Raw genomic sequence first — 23,243 nt, forward strand, 5'->3', positions numbered from 1 at the left:
AAATTCAACAGCAAGAGATAGAAAGAGAAATCCCATTTAAAGTTACTGTAGACATAAAATATTTGGGAATCTACCTGCCAAAACAAACCCAGGACCTATATGAACACAACCACAAAACACTTTTCACACAAATAAAGTCAGATCTAACTAACTGGAAAAATATCAATTGCTCGTGGCTGGGTCGAGCTAATATAATAAAAATGACAATTTTACAGAAATTAAATTATATATTTAGTGCCATACCAATTAATTTACCAAAAAACTATTTTATAGAGCTAGAAAAAATAGTAACAAAATTCATTTGGAAGAATAAACAGTCCAGAATATCAAGCGAATTAATGAAAAGAAACGCTAGGGAAGGTGGACTAGCTATACCAGATTTCAATCTGTATTATAAAGCAGCAGTCATCAAAATTACTTGGTACTAGCTGAGGAATAGAGGAGTGGATCAATGGAATAGATTAGGCACAGGGGATTCAGAAGTCAACGACTATAGTAATCTATTGTTTGATAAACCTAAAGACCCCAGTTTTGGAGACAGGAACTCACTATTTGACAAAAACTACTGGGAAAACTGGAATATAGCATGGCAGAAACTGGGCATAGACCATTATCTAACACCATATACCAAAAAAAGTCTAAATAGGTGCATGATCTACGTATAAAGGTTGATACTGTAAGCAGTCTCCTAAAACAAGGAATAGTTTACCTGTCAGACTTGTGGAGAGGGAAAGACTTTATGACTAAACAAGAATTAGAGACCATTATAAAATGTAAAATGGATACTTTTGACTACACGAAATTGAAAAGCTTCTGTACAAACAAAGACAATGTAACCAAGATTAAGAGGGAGGTGGGAAATTGGGAAAGAATCTTTATAACCTATGTCTCTGACAAAGGACTCATTTCTAAAATAAACAGAGAATTGAGTCAAATTTATAAGAATACAAGTCATTCCCCAATTGATAAATGGTCAAAGGATATGAACAGGCAGTTTTCAGAGAAAGAAATTAAAGATATCTATAAGCACATGAAGAAATGCTCTAATTCACCATTGATTAGAGAAATGCAAATCAAAACAACTCTGAGGTACCACATCTCACCAGTCAAATTGGCTAAGATGACAAAACAGGAAAATGACAAATGCTGGAGAGGATGTGGGCAAATTGGAACACTACTGCATTGCTGGTGGAGTTGTGAACTGATCCAGCCTTTCTGGAGAGCAATCTGGAATTATGCCCAAAGGGCTATAAATACTTTCATATCCTTTGACCCAGCAATACCACTCCTAGGGTTATATCGCAAAGAGATCATAGAAGTGGGAGGAAGACCCATATGTACAAAAATGTTTATAGCAGCTCTTTTTGTGGTGGAAAAGAATTGGAAATTAAGGGGGTGCCCATCAATTGGGGAATGGCTGAACAAGCTGTCCTATATGCATGTTATGGAATACTATTGTGCTATAAGAAACGAGGAGCAGACGGTCTTCATATTTACCTGGAGAGGCTTATACAACCTGATGCTGAATGAGAAGAGTAGAAGCAGGAGAAATCAGACACAACGTATGTGTGATGACCAACTTTGATAGACTGGACTCTTCTCAGCAATGCAGTGATATAAGTCAATCCCAAAAGACTCATGATGGAGAGAAATATGTGCATCCAGAGAAAGAACTGAGTTTATATCCAGGTGGAAGCAAAATACCTAATCTTTTTCCTTCTCTTATTTGGTTTTATGTCCTCTTTACCATTTTTCATTCCATGTGATACAATCTGTCTTTATAACCTGACTAATATTTACAGATCCTATACTTGACTATATGCTGCCATGGGGAGGAGGGGAGGGAGGGGGATAAAATGTGAAACTCAAGGAATTTTGGAATTGAATCCTGTAAACTAAAAGGAAACAAACTAATTAAAAAAAAAGATATCAATATTGGTTTGTTTTTTAACTTCCTTTGGCAAGTACAGGTATTCAAACACTTTTTAAAAGCATAATAGAAAGCTGAGCACATACACACCAAAATAAACAAAAGCAAAGGTCCAATAATAATCCATACATAAGAATGCCTGTCATCATATACTGACTTTGTTTTTGAAATGTAATTATTTTGTATGATATTATGTAATATAATTTTTAAAATTTATTTTTTTTAATATTTCCCAAATTTTTTTTTCTTTTTGGAGGGGGGAAGACAGGACAATTGGGGTTAAGTGACTTGCCCAAGGTCACACGGCTACTAAGTGTTGAGTGTCTGAGGCCATATTTGAACTCAGGTTGTACTGATTCCAGGGCTGGTGCTCTATTCACTGTGCCACCTAGCCGGCTCCCCATCCCCAATTACATTTTAATGTGATTCTGGCCACACTCTGGAGTATTTTTGGGTTACATGCTGGCATGGTGTTTGACATTTCAGTTGCAGATAATCAGTTTATCAGAACAAAGAAATTCATAATGTTGTGCATGACCTCTGGGTTCCCTGTGCCTCCCCCAAAGGATCTCGGCCCATTCTAGGTTCCCTGTCCCTCTCCAACTGGACCTCTGAGTGGGAATTTCAGCCTTGGGTAAATTCACAAGGTCGGCCACACGCGCAGCAATTTCAAGGTGTGTACTGACCAATCACTGTTCTTGGCCTCTGCGAGTTTTGTCCCTTTAAAAGCCGCACACTGTCTGTGCAGACTCACTGTTCGATTTGTGCCTGTCCTTGGACAGTCCCTCAGAAAGTTTTACTCTCGGGGGTCTCTTGTCTCACTTGACACAACAATTACTTAAGGAGAAAAACTTATACAAGGACCTTAAATTCTTTTCACAACTTGAGGATATGCTATTCAGCCTATTCTAAACCTTAGGATTCCAGTCACCTAAACCAGGGGTGTCAAATTTGCAGTCCGGCCACAAAACTCTCTGAGTATAGCCAAACCAAATTCAAATGTAATTGGTAAATATTTTAACAAACTAAATAAAAATACAATATAGATAATATTAATTTCAGGTTTCTGTTTGTTTATTGCTTCCATTCTCACTCTATGAAATAGCTAAGTTGGCCTTCTTGCTGTTCCTCACACAAAACAATCCCCCCTTACCTGGAACTTTCTACATGAAGCCTTTCCTTGTTTCAACTAGTGGAGACTTAAGACACACACACACACATAACACATCCACAGCTGTATTATAACAAATGGTTTCTACCATGCAGAAAATAGCCACACAAGTCTACTCCCTAAAAAGAGCTCCCCTGGAAAAATATAATATTGTTTTAAAAACTGAAGTACACAATCTTTTCTGAAATACATATGTTGTATAAAATGAAGCAAACCTGAACAATTCCCAGAAACAGCATGTTAATTCACTATCTCTATAACATAGCTGTTCTAGTTATAGATTCAACTCTGAATAGGGTATCAGCAGATTCATAAACTGAATTCCTATTTACATTTCTAGTCTCTATGATAATTAAAGCAGATTTCTGCTTTGACTGGAACTGTGATCACTTTCATTTTCCTAGGAGCCTTTAGGCAATTCTTAATTAAATAATTTGCTTGAATAAAGGTAAAGAAACTAAATATGGAGCTTCCTATGTGCAGTGAAGGACAGAAAAAAGACTACTAACAATTTGGAGGGAAGGGCTTTGGAAAAGAAGGGATAATATGGTTTCCCTGCCTCCTTCTTCTGGCTAGACCTCCATGTCTTGGGGAGGAACACAGTTCAAAACAAAGAACTCAGATACTTTCTACATGAAGGACACATAAAATGCAAAGGAAGCATAGACCTCAGGCAATTTATCAGTCATCTTACTTATCAATAACACTCCCAACACCTATTAACACAAAAGCCCCTCAAGTTCCTTATACTCAATAAAAAAACCTGCCAATTTGGTGATTCAATAACCTTAATTATAATTCTACAATCAAAGATAAGGTATCTGATTCCCTACTCACCCCATCCGCATCCCCCCATACCCACAACCATAAGAAATAACTGCTCTATCATCTTAGTCAACTAGCAATCTACTGAAAATGTTAATATTCCTGGATCTAAGGTAAAAAAAAAAAATACCTTAATCACTCATAAACATGTATCACTGGGGAGTGAGGTGGGAGAGGGAGGGAGGGAAGGAAACACATCCTACTTATTCCAGCAATGCTACCATTATTGATGTCTAGTTTTCACATATTCATTTTAGAATATCCCTCCCCTATTATCCTACCAAGGTAACCAAAGCTTTGAAGATAGGAAAAGAGGAGAAAAAAAAAACAGATCCACAAAAAACAATACACAACTAAACTTGACATTATGAAATATTCCATACCCCTAGTCTCCCACCTCTTCAAGGAAAAGAAGAGTGGCACATTTCCTCATATATTTTCTAAGGCCAAACTTGACCTTAAAATTACTATGTTTATATTATTGTTCATTCTGTTTCTACTATCTTATTTCATTGCATATACTATTTTTCTGGAACTGCTTAATTCAGAAAAGCCTTCTACTGTTTCTCTGTTATTTTATTTTTTTTCTTTTTGGAGGAGCAATTGGGGTTAAATGACTTGCCCGAGGTCACCCAACTAGCAAGTGTTAAAAGTGTCTCAGGCCACATTTGAACTCAGGTCCTCCTGACTCCAGGGCCAGTGCTCTATTCACTGTGCCACCTAGCCACCCCTCTGTTATTTCTCACAGCAGTAATACTTCCAAAAACAGACATAATACAACTTCCTTAGCCATCTGAATCAATGGACACCTATTCTGTTCCCAGTACTTTGCTATCAAAAGCAGCTAGGTAACCTAGTGCTGACCCTGGAATCAACTAGGTATATAATTTACAATGTTGTTTTTTTAATCTCCTGCCCTGATTTCTTCTGACTGTCCATACCAAATTTTCCAAACATGATCATATAAGGTTATCCAACAAACATCTAGATATCCTGATGGAACCTCAAATTCAGCATGTCCAAAACTATACCCATCTTCCTCCCAAACCTGCACATCTTCATTACTTCCCTGTCTCTGTTACCGGGACAAACATCCTAATAGTCACCTAGGCATAAAACCTCAAAGTTCTGTTTCTGCCCTGTACCTCATTCAATCAGCTGCCAAATACTATCAATTCTACTTCCTTATGTAGAACTCCTCTGCTTCCCAAACCCATGTCTTTCAACCTAATTCAAACCCTCAGTATCTTTCACCTATACTGTTATAGCAGCCTCCAAATCTACCTCCCAGCTACCAAGCAGCTCTCAGACTAAGACAAGCCCAAGAAAGCAAGAATTTCCAAGATTCTTCTCATTCAGTCCTAAATTGCTTTAAAAAACCTTGAAAATCTAGAATTTTGAAACTCAACAACTCAATGTCTCATCCTGGGAAGCAGAGGTCACGTCACCCAGAAGAAGAACATAGATAATGCAGGGCAAGACTAGTCACTGAATCCAAAAGCAGCAAAGGGCAGCTATTGTCTGGCATAGAGCCTCGATTCAGTAACAAAAGCTAAAGAGATGAGTAAACCAAAAAAGACACTGACTAGCATAAAAAATTATTGTAGATCTTAAGATGCAAAAAAACCCTGCCTAAAATAAACTCCATTAACAACTGCAAGAAGTAATTCAAAGGAAAAATATAGGTTTTCCATAAAGATTACTTAAGTACCTAAATGAAATGAAGCAATCGATAAAACATGAAATAAAATCACTGTAGGAAATAACTAGAAAGTGAACAGTTTAGAGGAGAAAATGGTAAATCCCACCCAATTAACAGACTCCATGAAAACTAGAACAGACCAAACAAGAAGCAATGACTGAAAAGCAAGAAATAGTATAATAAAATCAAAAAGCTGATAAAAACAATGGAAAATTTAGATATCTGATATCAGAAACAAGTAAACTGGAAAACAGGTAAAGGAGAAGTAATTTAACAGCCATAAGTCTACCAGAAAACCACGATTTTTTAAAATAAAAAAGTATAGACACTTTATTTTTTAAAAATCATTAATGAAAACTGCTCAGATATGTTAGAATTGGAGGGCAAAGTAAAGATAGAAAGGATGCATCAATCATCTTTTCCTCAGAAGAAAAGGTCTATGAATATCATAGCCTAAATCTAGAGCTCCCATGTCAAAGAAAAAAAATACTGCAAGCACCTAGAAATAAGTATGACGAATACCAGAGAACCAAAGTTAAAGTACAAAACTTGGTAGTTTCTACAAAAACAGATATCTTGGAATACAATATTTCAAAAAGTAAAAGAGAGAGGCTTTTATAATCAAGAATAACTTTCCCTGTAAAGCTGAGGAAGAGAAATAAAGCTTCAGATAACAGATAACTGTCGAGCATTTCTAATAAAAAAAACAAAAACCCTGAGCTGAGTTGGAGTTTGGAGATCCAAACACAAGTCAAGAGAAGTCTACAACAGCTAATTTATTGAAAAACTGGAAGGCGCGGTATGATTATGTAGTACTAAAACTCTAATAAGGGAGAATAAACAAGTGAAGATTCAAAGAGTTTTGAGGGAATTGCCTGTGAAGAGATGAGGACTTGGGGGTAGATTAGTTCTGTTCTAAAGAACTGGGAGGGGGAAAAGAAGATAGGGTAAAAGTAATACGCTAAAGTAAAAAAGAGAAGGAAGAGTATACAACTTGCTATTTTTTGTAATTGAGGCATATGATAAAAAGCAAGGGGAGGAGTAGGCATCAAAGGATCCTTGATCTTATCTGAAACTGACACAGAGTTTGGTGTAAAAATACATCAAACTCAACAAGAAAAAAGGAGAGAACTGGGAAAGGAGAAGTTAAGAGGAAGAACGATACTATGAGAAAATAGTCAAAAGCAAAACAAACTTATTGACCTTGGCAGGGCAGTGGGGGTGGGAACAACTAGAATCTAATTGGGAGCCAGATGAACAAATTGTGATATATGAATGTAATGGGGCTATTTTTAACACCATGAGAAATTATGTAAGAAAATCCTAGATAGGATGAACTAACGCACAGAGAAGTGAGCAGGAAGAGAAGAAAAAAATTTACGACAATATCATAAAGAAAAAGAACTTTTAAAGACTTAAGGATTCTAATCAATATAATGGCCAATCATGTCACCAAAGGATTTATAATAAAGCATTTCACCCACTTCTTGATAGAGAAGTGGTAGATTCATAGTGCAGAAAGAAATTTTCATTGGATATGGCCACCATATGGTTTTGTTTTGTGACTGTGTTTATTTGTTACAAGGAGTTTTTTCCCCTCCCTTTCTAATTGGTGGGAAGGAAAAGGAGGAAAGAGGAATAGTTAAAGAATATTATTCAAAAAAGGAGGGTCACTGAATTTTTTTTTTAATGCACAAAAGAGAAGGAAGTCCAGAAGGAAACATAGGAGCAAGACAGTTTTAAAACTAACTACGAAATTAATTATATACTTTTTTTAAAAAAGCAAATTGAATTGAATATTCATGGCTTTGTACAAAATTCTTTTTGTGTTCTGCTTTATATATGGAAGTATTTTTTTGGCATCTAAGTTCACAAGTTTGTTTTTTTTTAATATAAACTGCAGGCAAAGTAAGGAATTTACTTGTGTCTTGAATTCTGGATGATATTTCAGTAGGCACAGGTTAAAGCAAAGTAGACATTCCAAGAACATTATAATAATACTTCTGTAAGGCAAAGTATCTTACAAATATTCTCATTTAAGCCGCAAACCTGTGGAGTAGAAATTACCAGTATTACCCTCACTTTGCAGATGAGAACACTGAGACTAAGGGAAGTTATAGAAATTGATCATGGTAACACAACTAATAAATAAAGAAGGTAACATTTGAATTCGGGTCTTCCTTATTCCAAATCCAAAGCTCTATGCATAACACATGCTCTCTCATCTTACAGAAAAACAAAAACAAAGAGGTGGTTAGAAATGTTTAGGTGGCAGCAAATTCAGTGAGTATAAAGAAGGGAAAACAGTGTGATATTAACATATTAGTGGCTATTTATAAAGAGGTTTAGCAAGTGCCACTGTCAAAACAATTCTGTGAGAAAGGTAGAGAGTCTTCCATTATAGCAGAGGTAGAATTTTGGGCTGGGATTTGATGAAAGCTAGGAATTCTAAGAAGCAGAGATGAAGATAAAGAGAGCATTTCCAAGAATGGAGGGATAGACATCCTGTTCAAAGGCAGGGAGAGAGTAGATGGGATGTCATAAACAGAGAACATCAAGCAAGCCAGCTTGGCTGGAAGACAGATTGCATGAGGGGAAACAATAAGAATTGTTCTAGAAAGATTAAATTTCTATTACTGAAGGATTTAAAACCCAATCAGAGATAAGCACATGACCAGAAAAAATGGAATAGCTGTTTTCTTCAAAACTCTTCATTGCCTCCACTCCACTCCAAGGAATCAGCCACCAGAAAAAGAGTATTACAGCTGAATTCAAAAGATAAAAACTACATACAAGGAAAATTTCATGATTAATAAGGTGGAAGTTAATACTCAGAGCTCCCATTCAACACTTTCACCCCCCTAACCAACTCTGTGCACCCATAGTAGTGAGTGCAAACAAGCTTACAACCATGTGACTCCTGCTATAGGGATCAATTACATAGGTTAGTGATATGACCCAAAACTCCTTCTGATCATACAAGGAGCAACAGATGGAGTGTGCCCAGTCAGATAAAAGGAAAAGGGCAAAAAACCCAAGCTAGGTGGGAGTCACTTAAGGTGCTCAATCTAAAAAGGAAAAAAGAGTGAGGACTGAGCACAGGAATTAGAAAAACATCTACAGTCAATCTTCTTTCCCATTCCCCTCCAGGTTACTCATGACTGAGACCTTCATATCTCCCCATATAAAGAAGTTGTTTTGCAGGAAAGGCCAAATGGGGAGGCGGGATGGGGAGATAGGATGGGGGAGACAGGAGTACAGTTTTCCTCAGACTGTACAAAGATGAGGTAGAAGCCAAAGAGAGAGGAAATTCCCTAAGGCTAGTGATAGGAAAATACAAGAGAAAAGGGGAAAGACTAAAAGATCGAGTGAAAATCTGTCTGAATAAAAACTTAACTAAAAAGGAGAGAGAGAGAGAGAGAGAGAGAGAGAGAGAGAGAGAGAGAGAGAGAGAGATCATTAAAAAAGAAATGAAACCTCAAAGAGAAAGCCAAGCACTTTGAACAAATATCAGGGAAAGGAAAATGAACCCTTATTACCTGATGAAAGACTGGGACCTCTCACCAGAGATGGTTAAATAACAGTAAGAAAGCTCAAGAATGGTACAAAAGAAAAATTCTTAAGAGAAATTACTAGTGAAATTAAAACATTCATTTCAGTATTTAGAAAACACAAATATCAAATAGAAAAACTTAATAATGCTCAAATACCTCTCAAATAAATGTGATCTAAAATAAAAAGTATAACAGATTTAGAACACAGCAGAGGAAAACTGGGCAGTAAAGAAACAAAAGATAACATTAAAAGAACATAAGATGATCTCTATTCAAGACAAAGAGACTAATATTAAAGAAAGGATGTGAAAAGAAAACTTAAAAATCATATCTTCCAAAAGAACATGACAAATCAAAAATTGCTGAGAATTTAGTGCAAGAAATAATTCCACAACTTCTAAATATAGGAAACAAAGCAGTGATTCAGAGAATTCCTAGATTACTACCAGAAAAACAAAAAACCACCATCAAACTACAAAGCCTGTAAAATTGAAATTTCATAATTTTAACAATAAATTTTGTGAGAAATAAGAGAAACTTTCAAATATGAAAGAAAGGTAACTCAAATTATATAGTATCCTACTATATTCACAAAAAGTCTTAGAAGAGAAAAAAATAGAACATTCCAAAAAGTGAAGATGAGGGTGTAAATTCAAATAACATAATCCTGTAAACCTAAAACAATTCATCAATGAATAAGAGTTATTCAACAAGAAAGAAGGAATGTGACATTTTTGCCCTCCCAAAAACAAATTAAAAAAAAAAGCTATATGAGATGCCAAACAGAAACATAAGAAAGTTAAGGCCAATCATCAAGAAAAGACTATGCAATAAAAACAATGCTTGCATGTAGGTTATTAGTGAGGAAAAAAAAGAATCAGACTGATCTAAGAAATTTTTTTTAAAAAGAACAAGATATATCTTCAAAAGAAAAAGGTCCTAAGGGGAATGGTAACTTTAAGAATCAGGAGATAAAATAGAAGAGCTGAATTAAAACCTCATAATCTAAATCCCCTGAACCACATTAAACAAATCCAAACTTTTTGTGGGCTAGAATAACAAAATGAAAATTTGGAAGGTGTCACAGAAGTGAGTGATAGCCATTCCTTTCTTCAAAGTGAGGTGGGCTGTAGAAGAACTTCCACAGAGGAGTGGGGATGGTGGAGCATATCAGAGAGGGATTTAGTAGTGCCACTGAAGAGCATTACTATGTAATGATGATAGGTGTAACAGTGAATAGAGCACCATGCCTGGGAGAACTGAGTTCAATTCTGGCCTCAAGTACTTACTAGCTTTGTGAACCTTGACAAGTCACTGAACTTTTCTTTGCCTCAGTTTCCTCAACTGTAAAATAGGGTTAATAACAGTACCTACATTAAAGGGCTGTTGTGAGGACCAACTGAGAAAATATTGGTGGGGAGGAAGAGGAGGAGCTTTAGCCCAACAAAGAAGTAAAGAAGATGGTGCCTGAGCTGTGTCCTGAAGGAACAAAGGGAATCTATGAGGCATGGAGCACATTCCAGGCCTGGGGAAGAAAGAGTACAAAGGCACAGATGAGGTGTCATATGTGAGGAACAGAAAAAAACTAACAGGAACATTAAAAACAAAAAGCTGGGGGGACAGAGCCAAGATGGAGGCGTAGAAGCAAGAAAACTCCCTGTACTCCCCCCATAACCACCTCAAATACCTATAAAAATGATTCTAAACAAACTTTAGGGCTACAGAATCCACAAAGTGACAGAGAGAAACAAATCTCCCGCTGAAGACAGTGGCAGACTGGCAGGAAGGGTCTATTGCAGCATGCTAGGAGTTGAGCCCAGCTCCCTGTAAGCCCTCAGGTTTTAGCCTCAGGGAGACCCAACCAGCCATGACTGGAGGGAGTTCGGGAGAGTGGATCACCAGCAGTTGTAGTGGCTTCCAGAATTATTAACCCATAAATGCCAAAGACAAAATGAGAGGTCAGTCGGCACAGGGAGTCCAGGAGTGTGGTCCACCCTCTGCCCCCAGAGGGTAATCGCTCTTACTTTAACCTGCTTGGATCTGCACTGCTGTCTAGGGTGGAGGTCCTGGGATGCATGAACAGCTTGCCAGAACATGTGGAGGCTTCAGAGAGGGCAGCCAACTAATAGCTCTGGCAGCTGCGAAAACACCAACGATTTGGAAGCAAAGTTCTACTGAGGCAAAAAGCTCAAAATTCAAGTAATTGAGAGGCAACATGAGCAAGCAAAGGAAGCAAAGCAAGCACAGCAATCCAACTTTGGATTCCTTTTGGGGGAACAAAAAGGATCAAAGTATGGGATGGCAGGAAGACAACGAAACCAGAACTTGTGCACCAAAAGCTTCCAAGAAAAATATAAACTGGTTACAGGCCCAGAGAGGAGCTTAAGAAGGATTTTGAAAACCAAATAAGAGAAATGGAGGAAAAACTAGGAAGAGAAATGGGAATGATGCAAGAAAATCATGAAAAGAGAGTCAACAACTCCACTGAACTGAAGAAAATAACACCTTAAAAAATAGACTAACTCAAATGGCAAAAGAGGCTCAAAAAGGCAATGAGGAGAAGAATGCCTTAAAAAGCCCAATTTGCCAGATGGAAAAAGAATCTCAAAAGCTCACTGAAGAGAATCATTCCCTCAGAAATAGACTGGAACAAATGGAAGCTAGTAACTTTTATGATAAATCAAGATACTATTAAACAGATCCAAACAAATGAAAAAATAGAAGGCAATGTGAAATATCTCATTGGAAAAACCACTGACCTGGAAAATAGATCCAGGAGAGATAATTTAAAAATTACTGGACTACCTGAAAGCCATGATCAAAGAAAGAACCTAGAAATCATCCTTCAAGAAATTGTCAAGGAAAATTATTTGCCCTGATGTTTTAGAAACAGAGGGCAAAATAGAGGTTGAAAGAATCCATGCATCACCTCCTGAAAAAGATCCCAAAACGAAAACTCCTAGGAATATTATAGCCAGGTACTAGAGTTCCCAGATCAAGAAGAAAATATTACAAGCAGCCAAGAAGAAACATAATCAGGATAACACAGGATCTGGAAGCTTCTACATTGAGGGATCGAAGGGCTTGGAATATGATATTCCGGAGGTCAAAGGAGTTGGGATTAAAACCAAGAATCACCTACCCAGCAAAACAGTATCATGTTTCAGGGGAAAATATGGTCATTCAGTGGAATAGAGGATTTTCAAGAATTCTTGATGAAAAAACCAGAGTTGAATAGAAAATCTGACATTCAGATACAAGAACCAAGAGAAGCATGAGAAGGTAAACAGGGAAAAGAAATCATAAGGAATTTATCAAAGTTGAACTATTTACATTCCTACATGGAAAAATTATCATTATAACCCATGAAGCTTTTCTCAGTATGAGAACAGTTGAAGGGAATATAAATGTGTGTATACATATCTGTCTGTATAGGAGAGTATATGGGCATATGAATACATATATGAGTATGTATATATATATATGTGTGTGTGTGTGTGTGTGTGTGTGTGTGTACATAGACAGAGGGCATAGGACCAATTGAATAGGAAGGGATGATACTTAAAAGGTGAAATTAAGAGGTGAGAGAGGAAATATAATGAGAGGAGATGAGGAGAGACAGAATGGGGTAAATTATCTCATATAGAAGAGGTAAGGGAAAACTGCTACAATGGAGGGGAAGAACAGGAAGGCAAAAGGGAATGGGTCAACCTTACTCTCATTGAATTTGGCTTAGGGAGGAAATGACATACACACTAAATAAGGTATCTCACCCTACAGGAGAGCAGGGGGAAAGGGGATAAGAGGGGGGATGATGGAGGGGAGGGCAGTTAGAAGCACACACTTTTGGAAAGGGACAGGGTCAAAGCAGAGAATGGAAGAAGTGTGGGGAGGGATAGGATGGAAGGAAATATAGTCAATCTTTTACAACATATCCACTATGGAAATTTTTTGCATAACTACACGTGTACAACCTATATTGAACTGCCTATCTTCCCAGTAAGAGTGGGTGATAAGGGAGGAAGGGAAAGAATCTGGAATTCAAAGTTTTAAAATCAAATGTTTAAAAAAAAAAAAAAAAAAAATATATATATATATATATATATATATATATATATATATATAAAAAAATATTTTTTTTAAAAAGCTAGTATGACTAGATAGATGGTAGAGTTCTGGAGGGGAGTAATTTTTAATGAGACCACAAAGGGAGATTGGTGCTAGTTTAAGAAGGGCTTTAAATGAGGGGTTTATATTCGATCCCAGAGACAACAGGTAGCCACTGAGTTTAACTGAGTAAAGGAGCGGCATGATCAAATCTGTGCTTAAGGAAAATCATTTTGATAGCAATGTGTCGGAATGGAATGGAGTAGAGAGAGACCTGAGTCTGGAAAACCAATTATAAGGTTATCCTAAAAGGTTAGGTGAAATGTAATGAAGGCCTGAACTAAAGTGTTAGTTGTACAGTGAATAGAAAGAAGGGGATAGATACAAGAAATATTGTGGAAGTAGATTTATCGATTGACTGTATATGTATAGTGAGGCAAGAGTTGAAGATAATACTGAGGTTGTGAACCTGGAAGACAAGAAAGATGGTGGTGCTTTCAATAGAACAGGAGAGTCTGAAAGGGATTATGGGGAAAGACTATGAATTCAATTTGGGACATGCAAGTTTGGATGCCTTTAGGATATTTAGGCTGAAATATGCTACAGACAACTGCTACCATAGTACCAATGCTCAAAGAGACTAGAAGATGGATAAAAAGAACTGTAAGTCATCTGCACAGAGATGATAGTTAAACCTATGTGAGCTGATGGACTGGTCACCAGAAGAAAGCAGAGAGGGAAAAGAAAAGATGACCTAAGACAGAGCTTTGGGAAAAAAACCCACAGGAGAAAGACTAATAGAAAATTATAAGTATTATCTATTCAGAAAAAAATAAAAAAGAGAAGTAGAGGGTAACATCGGTTTAAAGAAAACTTATCAATAGACTCAACTAAGTCACGTCACCCCAAGATCATTTAATTACAAAATGGAAAAATACTATCAAAGACAATAAAGCCACCACACTTACAGGTTAACATCATAATCCCAAATGTACTTAGAAAAGAGAGAGAAATGGCACTACAGTAAATAACTACTAGAAGAGCAGTTGTATTAGACCAACCATATATAAAGAAGACCTCTGTTGAAGCAATCACAAAAAAAAAATCTCGGACTTTATTTATACTGAAAAAGTGACACAGAAAACATCGACTACAAAGATAAATGCCTACTTTTTCTATCTACATGGTTTCAACCATCACTTCTATGAAGATGACTCCCACAACTATATTTCTAGAACTAAATATTCTTCTAAGTTCTAGACCCTGATTTTCAACTATGTGCCATAAATAATCTAAATGTCTCATTGATGTTTTAAACTCAACATTTCTAAAATTGAACATCCCATTTTCCTCTAAAATCTGCTATTTCTGACCTCTCTATTTCTGTAAATGAAGCTACCTTTTCTAGTCACCCCATGCTCATAACCTTACATTCATTTTTAATTTTTCCTTTCACTGATTTTCAACTTCTCACACCTGTTGAGTGTGTGTGTGTGTGTGATATCCTGTCCTGTCAAATATAATTAGAGCAATAAATAACTTTACATATATTATCTCATTTTATCCTCAAAGCATCCCTGTAAGGTGGGGACTGTCGTCTTCATTTATTGAAATATACTTGTCAAAGTATATATAAATATACATATTTAAAAGTTTATAGGCTCCCAATTTAAGAAAATTCCCAGTTTCTGAGGACACCACCATCCTTTCAGTCACTCAGGTTTACCCTCAACTGCTCACTCTCACTTCACCCCATATATTAAATCAGGAGACATTTCTATTTCCACATCTCTCATAAATGCCCCCTTCTTTCTTATGACTTCTCTCCATACTAGTTCGGCACTTCATTATCTCTGACTTGGACAATTATAAAAGCCTCCCAGTTCATTTACCTGCCTCAAACTCTTTCCCCAGGGCATCCTAAACACAACCACCAAAGTAATCTTCCTAAATCACCAGTCTGACCACATCACCTTAGTACACTAAATTGAGAGTCCCCACATTTTTCTATAGATCTTTCTGTTTGTCACTTAAAGTTCTTCACAATCAGGTCTAGTCCTTGCTTTCCGAACTTATTACATAAGACTCCCTTTCCTACAGGTACAATGGACTTCCTTGCCTTACCATAGTTCCTCACATATACCACTCTTTCTCTTATCTGTATGCTTCTGCACTAGCTGTCCCCAACTTCTGGAATGCTGTCCATAATCATCTCTAACTCTCAGAATAGCATTAAAGCTCAACTCATGACCAACTTTCTGAATGTGGTCTTGCTACTCTGGCCCACCCTCAATTCATTTCCCCAACATCTGACTTGAATATACTTATGTAAGTGTATATTGTCTCCCCGATTAAAAGGCAAAATCTTTTAGAATAGGTACTGTTTTATTCTTCTTTTCATATCTGTAACCCCTAGCATAATGCCCTAACAAAATACTCTTATTAACTGAGTGATTTAGCAGTTTAATTTTATTTGTTAAAAACATGTGGTATCATTTTTTCATATCTGATTAAAATATAAGTGGCTCAAATTTGGAAACTTTGGTTTGAGATTTGTTTGTTTTGAATGTTGTTATGTCTACTACAAATATTATGTTTATGGTAGAGAAATATATTTTCATTTTTAATATTTTAGACTTCAGATACTGAATTTCATTATACATGTAGTCTTTTATCCACACTGCAACAACACTATATGACCTTGAACAGGTCACTTCTTTGCAGCTCACATCTCAACACTCCGGACTGCTATACACAAAATGAGTCTTCAAAATATATTTGTTACAAAAAGACCTATAGAATAAAAGCATTGTTTATAAAGTATTATGATTGTTTCGTCTCCAGCATTTGCCCCCAGGGATAGGATGATGAGGAGGCACCATGAAAATTTTATGTGAATTTTCCAGCTTAATAGTAATGAACCAGATACTTTTTTTTTACATTTAATTTAGGAGGGAAATGTTTTTCTTACAAGACCTTCACAGTTAGTCTCTCTAACAATCAGGTGACAAAGTAAGATACTATATTTTATTGAAAAACACTTCAACAAAAGTGTGCAGAGTTTAAGATTCTGCTGGACTCTACTGAATTCTGGTTTTGGTTCTGGGCTCCTAAGAAGTATATGAAAAATCTACCTCTAATTCAAGAAAAGAAAAAAAGCCTTAAATTACCAATCTTGATAGAGAAATGAAATAATGAAATTCTTCAAACAAAGCCTTAACCAACATAGTAAAATAAATGGAAATATTGTCCAGCTGCACCATACTGAAAGAAAATGGGTTTCAATAAAAACAGGAGTCTTCAATCAAAACTAAAGAGCTTACATCTGCCTGACTAATATAAGTGAAATTAACCCAACAAATTAAGTAGAAGACAATAAAACCAGAGAATAAAACAAATCATAAGAAATTCAAATTTTTTTTGAAAGAAAGACATTTCTGGGAAACAAATTCTAACACCCAAGGATTTTTATGTCATTTTTAAGAGATGACTTTCCTGAATCAGCATTAAAAATGTTTTTTTTTAATTCACCTCCTGATATTAGATTTAATGGAAACTAAACCTAAATATTTAAAAAATATTTACAAGTGCCTCTTTCTTTCTCTCCCCAAAGCTGTGGAAGAAAGTCTAAATGAAATATCAAACAGAACCAGCAACAAGTTCTAAAGGCCACATAAACATTAACCTCTTACAAGCTCTAACAGTACTCCAAATGTACTTCAATTTTAAAAGCAGATAGAATAGATTCCATTTTTAAATTTATGATTGTTTTAACCAATGTGTACATGTAAAAACTAATTCAGAAGAGGGGCAAAAAAGATCTAATAAACTGATATTGCAAAAAGAAAATAATGACTCAACAAACTTACGCTGAATATGAATGAACTGTTTTGGCTGTTTAAACTCTCCTTTGTACAGACGATTATAATAGATGACGTTGCTTTCTGCCTCAGGAACTGGAATGACCATGCTCTCTTTCTTTTCTCTAAACACTTGCTGCGCTGAAATTGCTCGCTGTAAATGGTGTTCCTGGAAAATGTAAAAGTGAGCAATTTAAGTTTTGTTAATAATCAAAATTCACCAGACAACTATATTTAACATTTGTTTTGTACTATTACATTCCAGTAGCTTTAAAGAATCCAAATAATCAGGGCTTGAATGTTTTTTCTGCCACTAATTATTAGAGAACAAGAAGCAAATTATAAAAAAATCTGGTATCATTAATGCATTAAAAAAAAAAAACTTTCAGCCTGTAACCCAGGATAAGCATACATTCAGTCATGACCTACATATTTTACTTCAACATAAGAACTAAATCGCAAAGACAGATAGCTATTAAAGATGAAGAACTAGAACAGTGGCAAGACACTCAAACAGAAATGGATCCTTGCAAGCCAAATACTGATTTAGAAAACCACAAATTAACATTAGCTATGTTGTATTATATTTTTATTTATTTTACTAAATATTTCCCAATTATATTTTAATCTAGTTCAGGATCCACTTAGTAGTTCTGCAGGTCCCTTGCAATCCAAGGAGTTGGACATCTTTGAATTAGACAATGATAATTTTTCCTGAAATTCACTTTTGCTCAATACTCCTAAAGCAAAGAAGACTTGAAAACAAAAATAAAACCAAAAAAGACTTCTTTGATTAATCCTGCGTTAACAAAAAAAATTTAATGACTATAAACAGTAGGTACAATTTCCACAGATTCTGGTTGATACTTTGTTTAGATCTTTTGAATGGGTTGATTATATACATGCACAGATGTGTATGCACAGATGTAGGTAGGCATGTGTACGCATCTTTAACAACCACTTCAAATAGACAATGAGTTAGGCTAAGATTTAAACAGAAGAGGAAGCTGAACTACCTCTGAGAAATTGCAAACCTTTTTTTTTAAATAACCCCAAATTTATCCCTAAAATAAAATTCCAATGTTTTAATATTACTATTATACCTTGTTATCATATTGCTACAAGTCATGGAAGTCCTATAGTCTTCTGAAGCTTCAATACTCTTTTTTTAAGGGAAGGAATAACACAACACTCACATATAACACTCCCTTTTGTGCCTGTCTTTCTACTAGTTGTCTCCCATGCCTGGCTGGCACCTCTCATCAACTCCATCTCTTAAGTTCTCTCTATTCAAGGCACAGATCAATCACTACCCTCAATTGTTATTGCCTTATCTTCAAATTATCTTATATTTAACCTCTAGGTGTTTATTTGTATTTTTTTCTATTTATATTTATTGTGTATGTATTTCTATGTCCTTGCAGTCTCCAAAATTAAATACAAGCTCCTTGAGAGTAGGAATTGTTTTATTTATTGTATTTGTAATCCCTATTGCTTAGCATAGAGACTGGGCAGAATGGGCACTTAATGAATACTTGTTGACTGGTTGATTCATTGAACAAGAATCCAAATATAGGATTCCACAAAAGACATATATGAGAAAATAAATGGGAAGGTCAAGTGGTTAAAAAAAAAAAAAGGAAATAATGGACAATTTTGTATGTTCCAGTGGTATCCTTGAATATAAAAAGAAATAGTCTCAGAATATTGGGCAAACCTCCTACATATTTAAAAAGACATGGACAAGAGTCACAAAGGATGGACAAGTAGGAACAAGTTGTAATGTATATTTTGGAGGTAATATCCACACTGATGAGATCACTGATCCATTTGAAAAACTAAACACATAAATTTAGCATTACAATGTCCAGAACAAAACGGAGAACACTCAGTTTTATTTGTCTTAGGTAGATAAAATATTATTATGTGAAAAACACCTAAGGTCAAAACTTGGGGAAAATCAATGCAAGCAATTAAGTTTAATTATAATCAATAAGCATTCATAAAGTACTGATTGCATGCCAGGCACTGTGATAGGAGCTGGGGATACAATGCCTTCAAGGAAATGGTGTATTCTATCAGAGAAAACAAATGTGCATATGTCACTATATATAAAATAAATATGTCATTTTGGGAATAGGTACTAACAGAGGGAGATCATAAGGAAGTCTCATACAGAAAGTAGCTTAGGTTGAGTTTAGAAAGAAGCTAAAAGGTAAAGGTGAGGAGGGAGTACAAATACAAAACAGAACCGAAATGTTACACATGAGTAGCAGCAAAAAGTCAAGATAGGCCAGATCATAGATTGTAAGAAACTTGAAAAGTTAGTCTGGAGTCGGTTACAAAGGACTATGAATTTACAAAGGGCTATGAGAGTCAACTGACAAATTGATAAATGGCTAAACAATATAAACTAGCAGTATTCAAAAGAAGAAATCCAAGCTATAAACAACATGAAAAAAATGCTTCAAAATTACTAATTTAAGAAACACAAATCTCTGCAAATGCAAATTTGAGAACATGTCACACACATCAAACTGACCAAAATAAAAATGCTGGAAGGCCTGTAGGAAAACAGGCCATTAATACACTTGACACATTTGAGTTTTCTTGAAATATAAATCCATATAAAGAGGTGCCCAGGTGGCACAGTATCTAAACTATTGGACTTGATCCTGCCTCAGCCACAACTACTGTGTAAGCCTGTTGTAAGCACCGCTGGCTCACAAATCAGGCAAACGAACGTGGGCTTTTCTTTTTATCTCAAGTGTGAAAAAAGCGAAGATTCTCCTCTCTAAAAATTTCCATTTGAATTATCAACTTTTTCTTCAAAAACAAAACTATTACAAAATCAATACCTTGGACCTTGGCTGTCTAGTCCATCTCCTTCATTTACCAGGAGGACAAAGACCCAAAGAAATTAAGTCATTTGCCAAAAGTTTCAAGAAGTAAAACTGGGATTTGAACCCAGGCCTTATGACTTCAAACACAGAAATGAATGTGCTAGTGAATTGCATTTCCTATTATTTTTCACTACACTTGAATGAAGAGAAAAAATAAAAACTAAAACACCTCTGGAATTGTAATTAGCAAGGGAAAGATATTGGAAAGCCTTAAAATTAATTCTGTATGTTGTAAAAATATTCTAAATTTAATGATGCAAGGGTGACTAGGTGGCACGGTGAATAGAGCACCTACCCTGGATTCAGGAGGACCTGAGTTCAAATCTGGCCTCAGAGACTTGACACACTTACTAGCCATGTGACCTTGGGCAAGTCACCTAACCCCAAGTGCCCTCCAAAAAGCAAAAATAAATAAAATAAATGTAATGATGCTAATTAAACTAATTTAATTTTTATACAATATGACCATTATTTTAGCATATTAATAATTATTTTTTAAGTCTGCTCATTGATATGGTAGGTAAAACAATATTAGAAATAAGAAGAATAAAATCATTTTACTAAATAAGCTTTTCAAATTCTGGAATAATTTCAATTTAAAACTAAAAGAAGGTCCTAGATAAAAAAACTTCTAGGAAAAAAGTATCTGTCCATGAAAATAGCATGTTGTCAGGTATTCTCAAGTTTGGGGCAATTAGGTGGTAGAATGGACAGAGTGCCAAGTCTGAAGCCAGGAAGACTCATCTTCACGAATTCAAATACAGTCAAAGACACTTAATAGTTGTGTGACCCTGAGCAAGTCACTTAACCCTGTTTGTCTTAGTTTCCTCATATGTGAAATAAGCTGGACAAGGAAATGGCAAACCACTCTAGTATCTTTGTCAAGAAAACCCCAAATGGAGTCAGAGTCAGACACAACTGAAAACAACTGAACAACAAATATTCTCAAGTTTGATGAGTATTATCAAGTAGTTAATAAAATCTATTCATCTGCAGAACCTAAAAAGTTATATCTGTAGTTTAGATAATAACATTATTTTAGCATCTGTTCACTAAGTTTACCACCACTCTAGACAATACAGTGGATCTACACAACATAGAACTAAACACTTCTAAAACTTTCACTTAAAATTATTTTGACAAGAGACAGCAGTTATAAAAAGTATACAAGACAGGGGCAGCTAGATGGCACAGTGAATAGAGCACCAGCCCTGGAGTCAGGAGGACCTGAGTTCAAATCCCAGCCTCAGACACTTAACACTAGCTATATAACCTTGGGCAAGTCATTTAACCCCAATTGCCCTACCTTCCCCCCTCCAAAAAGCAAAAAAAAAAAAAAAAAAGTATACAAGACAGCATAAGAAAAAAAGCAAGACTAGAGAAAAAAACATGGCATGAGTAATTACAATAGCAACTAATCAGATCTGCAGACAATGTTTTTGTACCTTATCTTACTTGTTTCTAACAGCCATGGGCAGCAAGAATCACAAACGCTATACTCCTATTCCATTAAAAACCAAGGCAACAGAACAGAATATAAGCTCAAATAGGTTATGCCTTGTTAAAGGTCATATATACAGGAAGCTAGAATCTGAACCTCTGCCTTTTTTGTACTAAATTCAATGTTCTTCTCCACTATACCATGTAGTTTCCTACATAGTTTTTCACAACTATTCTTAACATCATATATCAGACGACTTTACCTAAAAATAAAGAATATCTTCCTCACCAGTTCATAAAGCTACATGATCTTTTATTAGTTTCATGCAATCCAGGTATTTGGATTAGAAACATTTTGAGGTGTTCACAAAACATTACAGTCAAAACCCCACTACAATTAATTTTGTAGAACAACCAAGCACTTTTTTAAAAATAGAATTGCATCATAATGCTAGGCTAAAAATTATTCTCAGTTTACAAATACTAAAAGTTTTTTTATAATGAATTAGCAAGAGTCAAGAAAGGTTCTTTTTTTAAAAAGCTACCACTGGGGGCAGAGTCAAGACAGCAGAGTAGAGGCAGCGACCCAGTTGAACTCTTCCAACATGTCCCTTCAAACAACTTTAAAATAACTTGTCAAATCAAATTCTGGAGCATGAGCACAGTCAACAAAAGGTTGGAACAGGAAAAAACAACATAGGAAGTTGAGAGGAAAGATCCATGACACCAGAGAGGAGCTAATGACAACACCAATGACGGACCTTGGATGTAGTGATGCAACAAAAGCAGCTTCGGAAACCCTCAGCCCGAAGACATTCCAAGACCAAGTGAAGCACTAGTGCTTATGTCTGCACAGAGCTAGGTCCCTTCCTGGGGAAAGCCCAGGGCAGACTAGAAGTACAGCGACCACATTTCTCCCTGGATCACACCATCCTGGAAGTACCAAAAACTTATAGACCCCCAGAACCAGGTCTGGAAAAAAAAAGTCTGAACCTTGGAACAGTGCCTCCGCACTCCAAGGTGATCAGAAACCAACTATAAAATAAAGTTCAAAGTCAACAAATAGACTGGGAAAATAAGCAAACGATAAAAAAAAGAACAGTACTACAAAAAGGTACTATGGTGAAGGGAAGATCAAGACAAACTCTGAAGAAGACAACAACGTAAAAATATCTACAAGCAAAACTTCAAAAGAAAAAACTGAAAATTGTACACAAACTCAACAAGAATTCCTGGAAAAGCTTTAAAAAAGAGATAAGAGCAGTAGTGAAAAAACTGGGAAAAGAAATGAGTAGTACAAGAAAATAATAAAGAGAATTAATAATTTATAAAAGAGGAACAAAAAATGCTGAAGAAAATAGCTTCCTAAAAAACAGAAGCAGGGGGCGGCTAGGTGGTGCAGTGAATAGAGAGCCCCCGCCCTGAAGTCAGGAGGACCTGAATTCAAATCTGGCCTCAGACACTTAACACAAAAACTAGCCATGTGACCTTGGGCAAGTGACTTAACCCCAATGGCCCCTCCAAAAAGCGAAAAAAAAAAAAAAAAAAGAAAACCAGAAGTGGGCAAGTAGAAGCTAATGATTCCATCATACATGAAGAATCAAGAAACAATAAGCAAAGTCAAAAGAATGAAAAAAACTGAAGAAAATGTGAATTTTTTTTTTTTTTGGAAAAACAACTGACCAAAAAATAGATTGAGACAGAATTAAAGAATTATTGGACTAGGTGAAAGCCATTATAGAAAAAAAAGG

General features: G+C 35.7%; 1 protein-coding gene across 3 annotated transcripts in view; it reads right to left on the minus strand.

Moving 5' to 3' along the window:
• Positions 1 to 23,243, minus strand: part of EPC2 (enhancer of polycomb homolog 2) — a 187,624-nt gene that overhangs the window by 120,600 nt on the left and 43,781 nt on the right. For all 3 annotated transcript variants that reach the window (XM_069066728.1, XM_069066727.1, XM_069066729.1), the window contains exon 2: positions 17,159 to 17,318. In XM_069066728.1, coding sequence (XP_068922829.1) covers positions 17,159 to 17,318 — 160 coding nt within the window. The remainder of the gene's footprint in view (positions 1 to 17,158; positions 17,319 to 23,243) is intronic.

This window comes from Petaurus breviceps, unplaced genomic scaffold (genome assembly GCF_028583685.1).
Source record: "Petaurus breviceps papuanus isolate PSGF00001 unplaced genomic scaffold, PetGlider_PUasm1.0 90723, whole genome shotgun sequence".
Classification (NCBI taxonomy): Eukaryota; Metazoa; Chordata; class Mammalia; order Diprotodontia; family Petauridae; genus Petaurus; species Petaurus breviceps.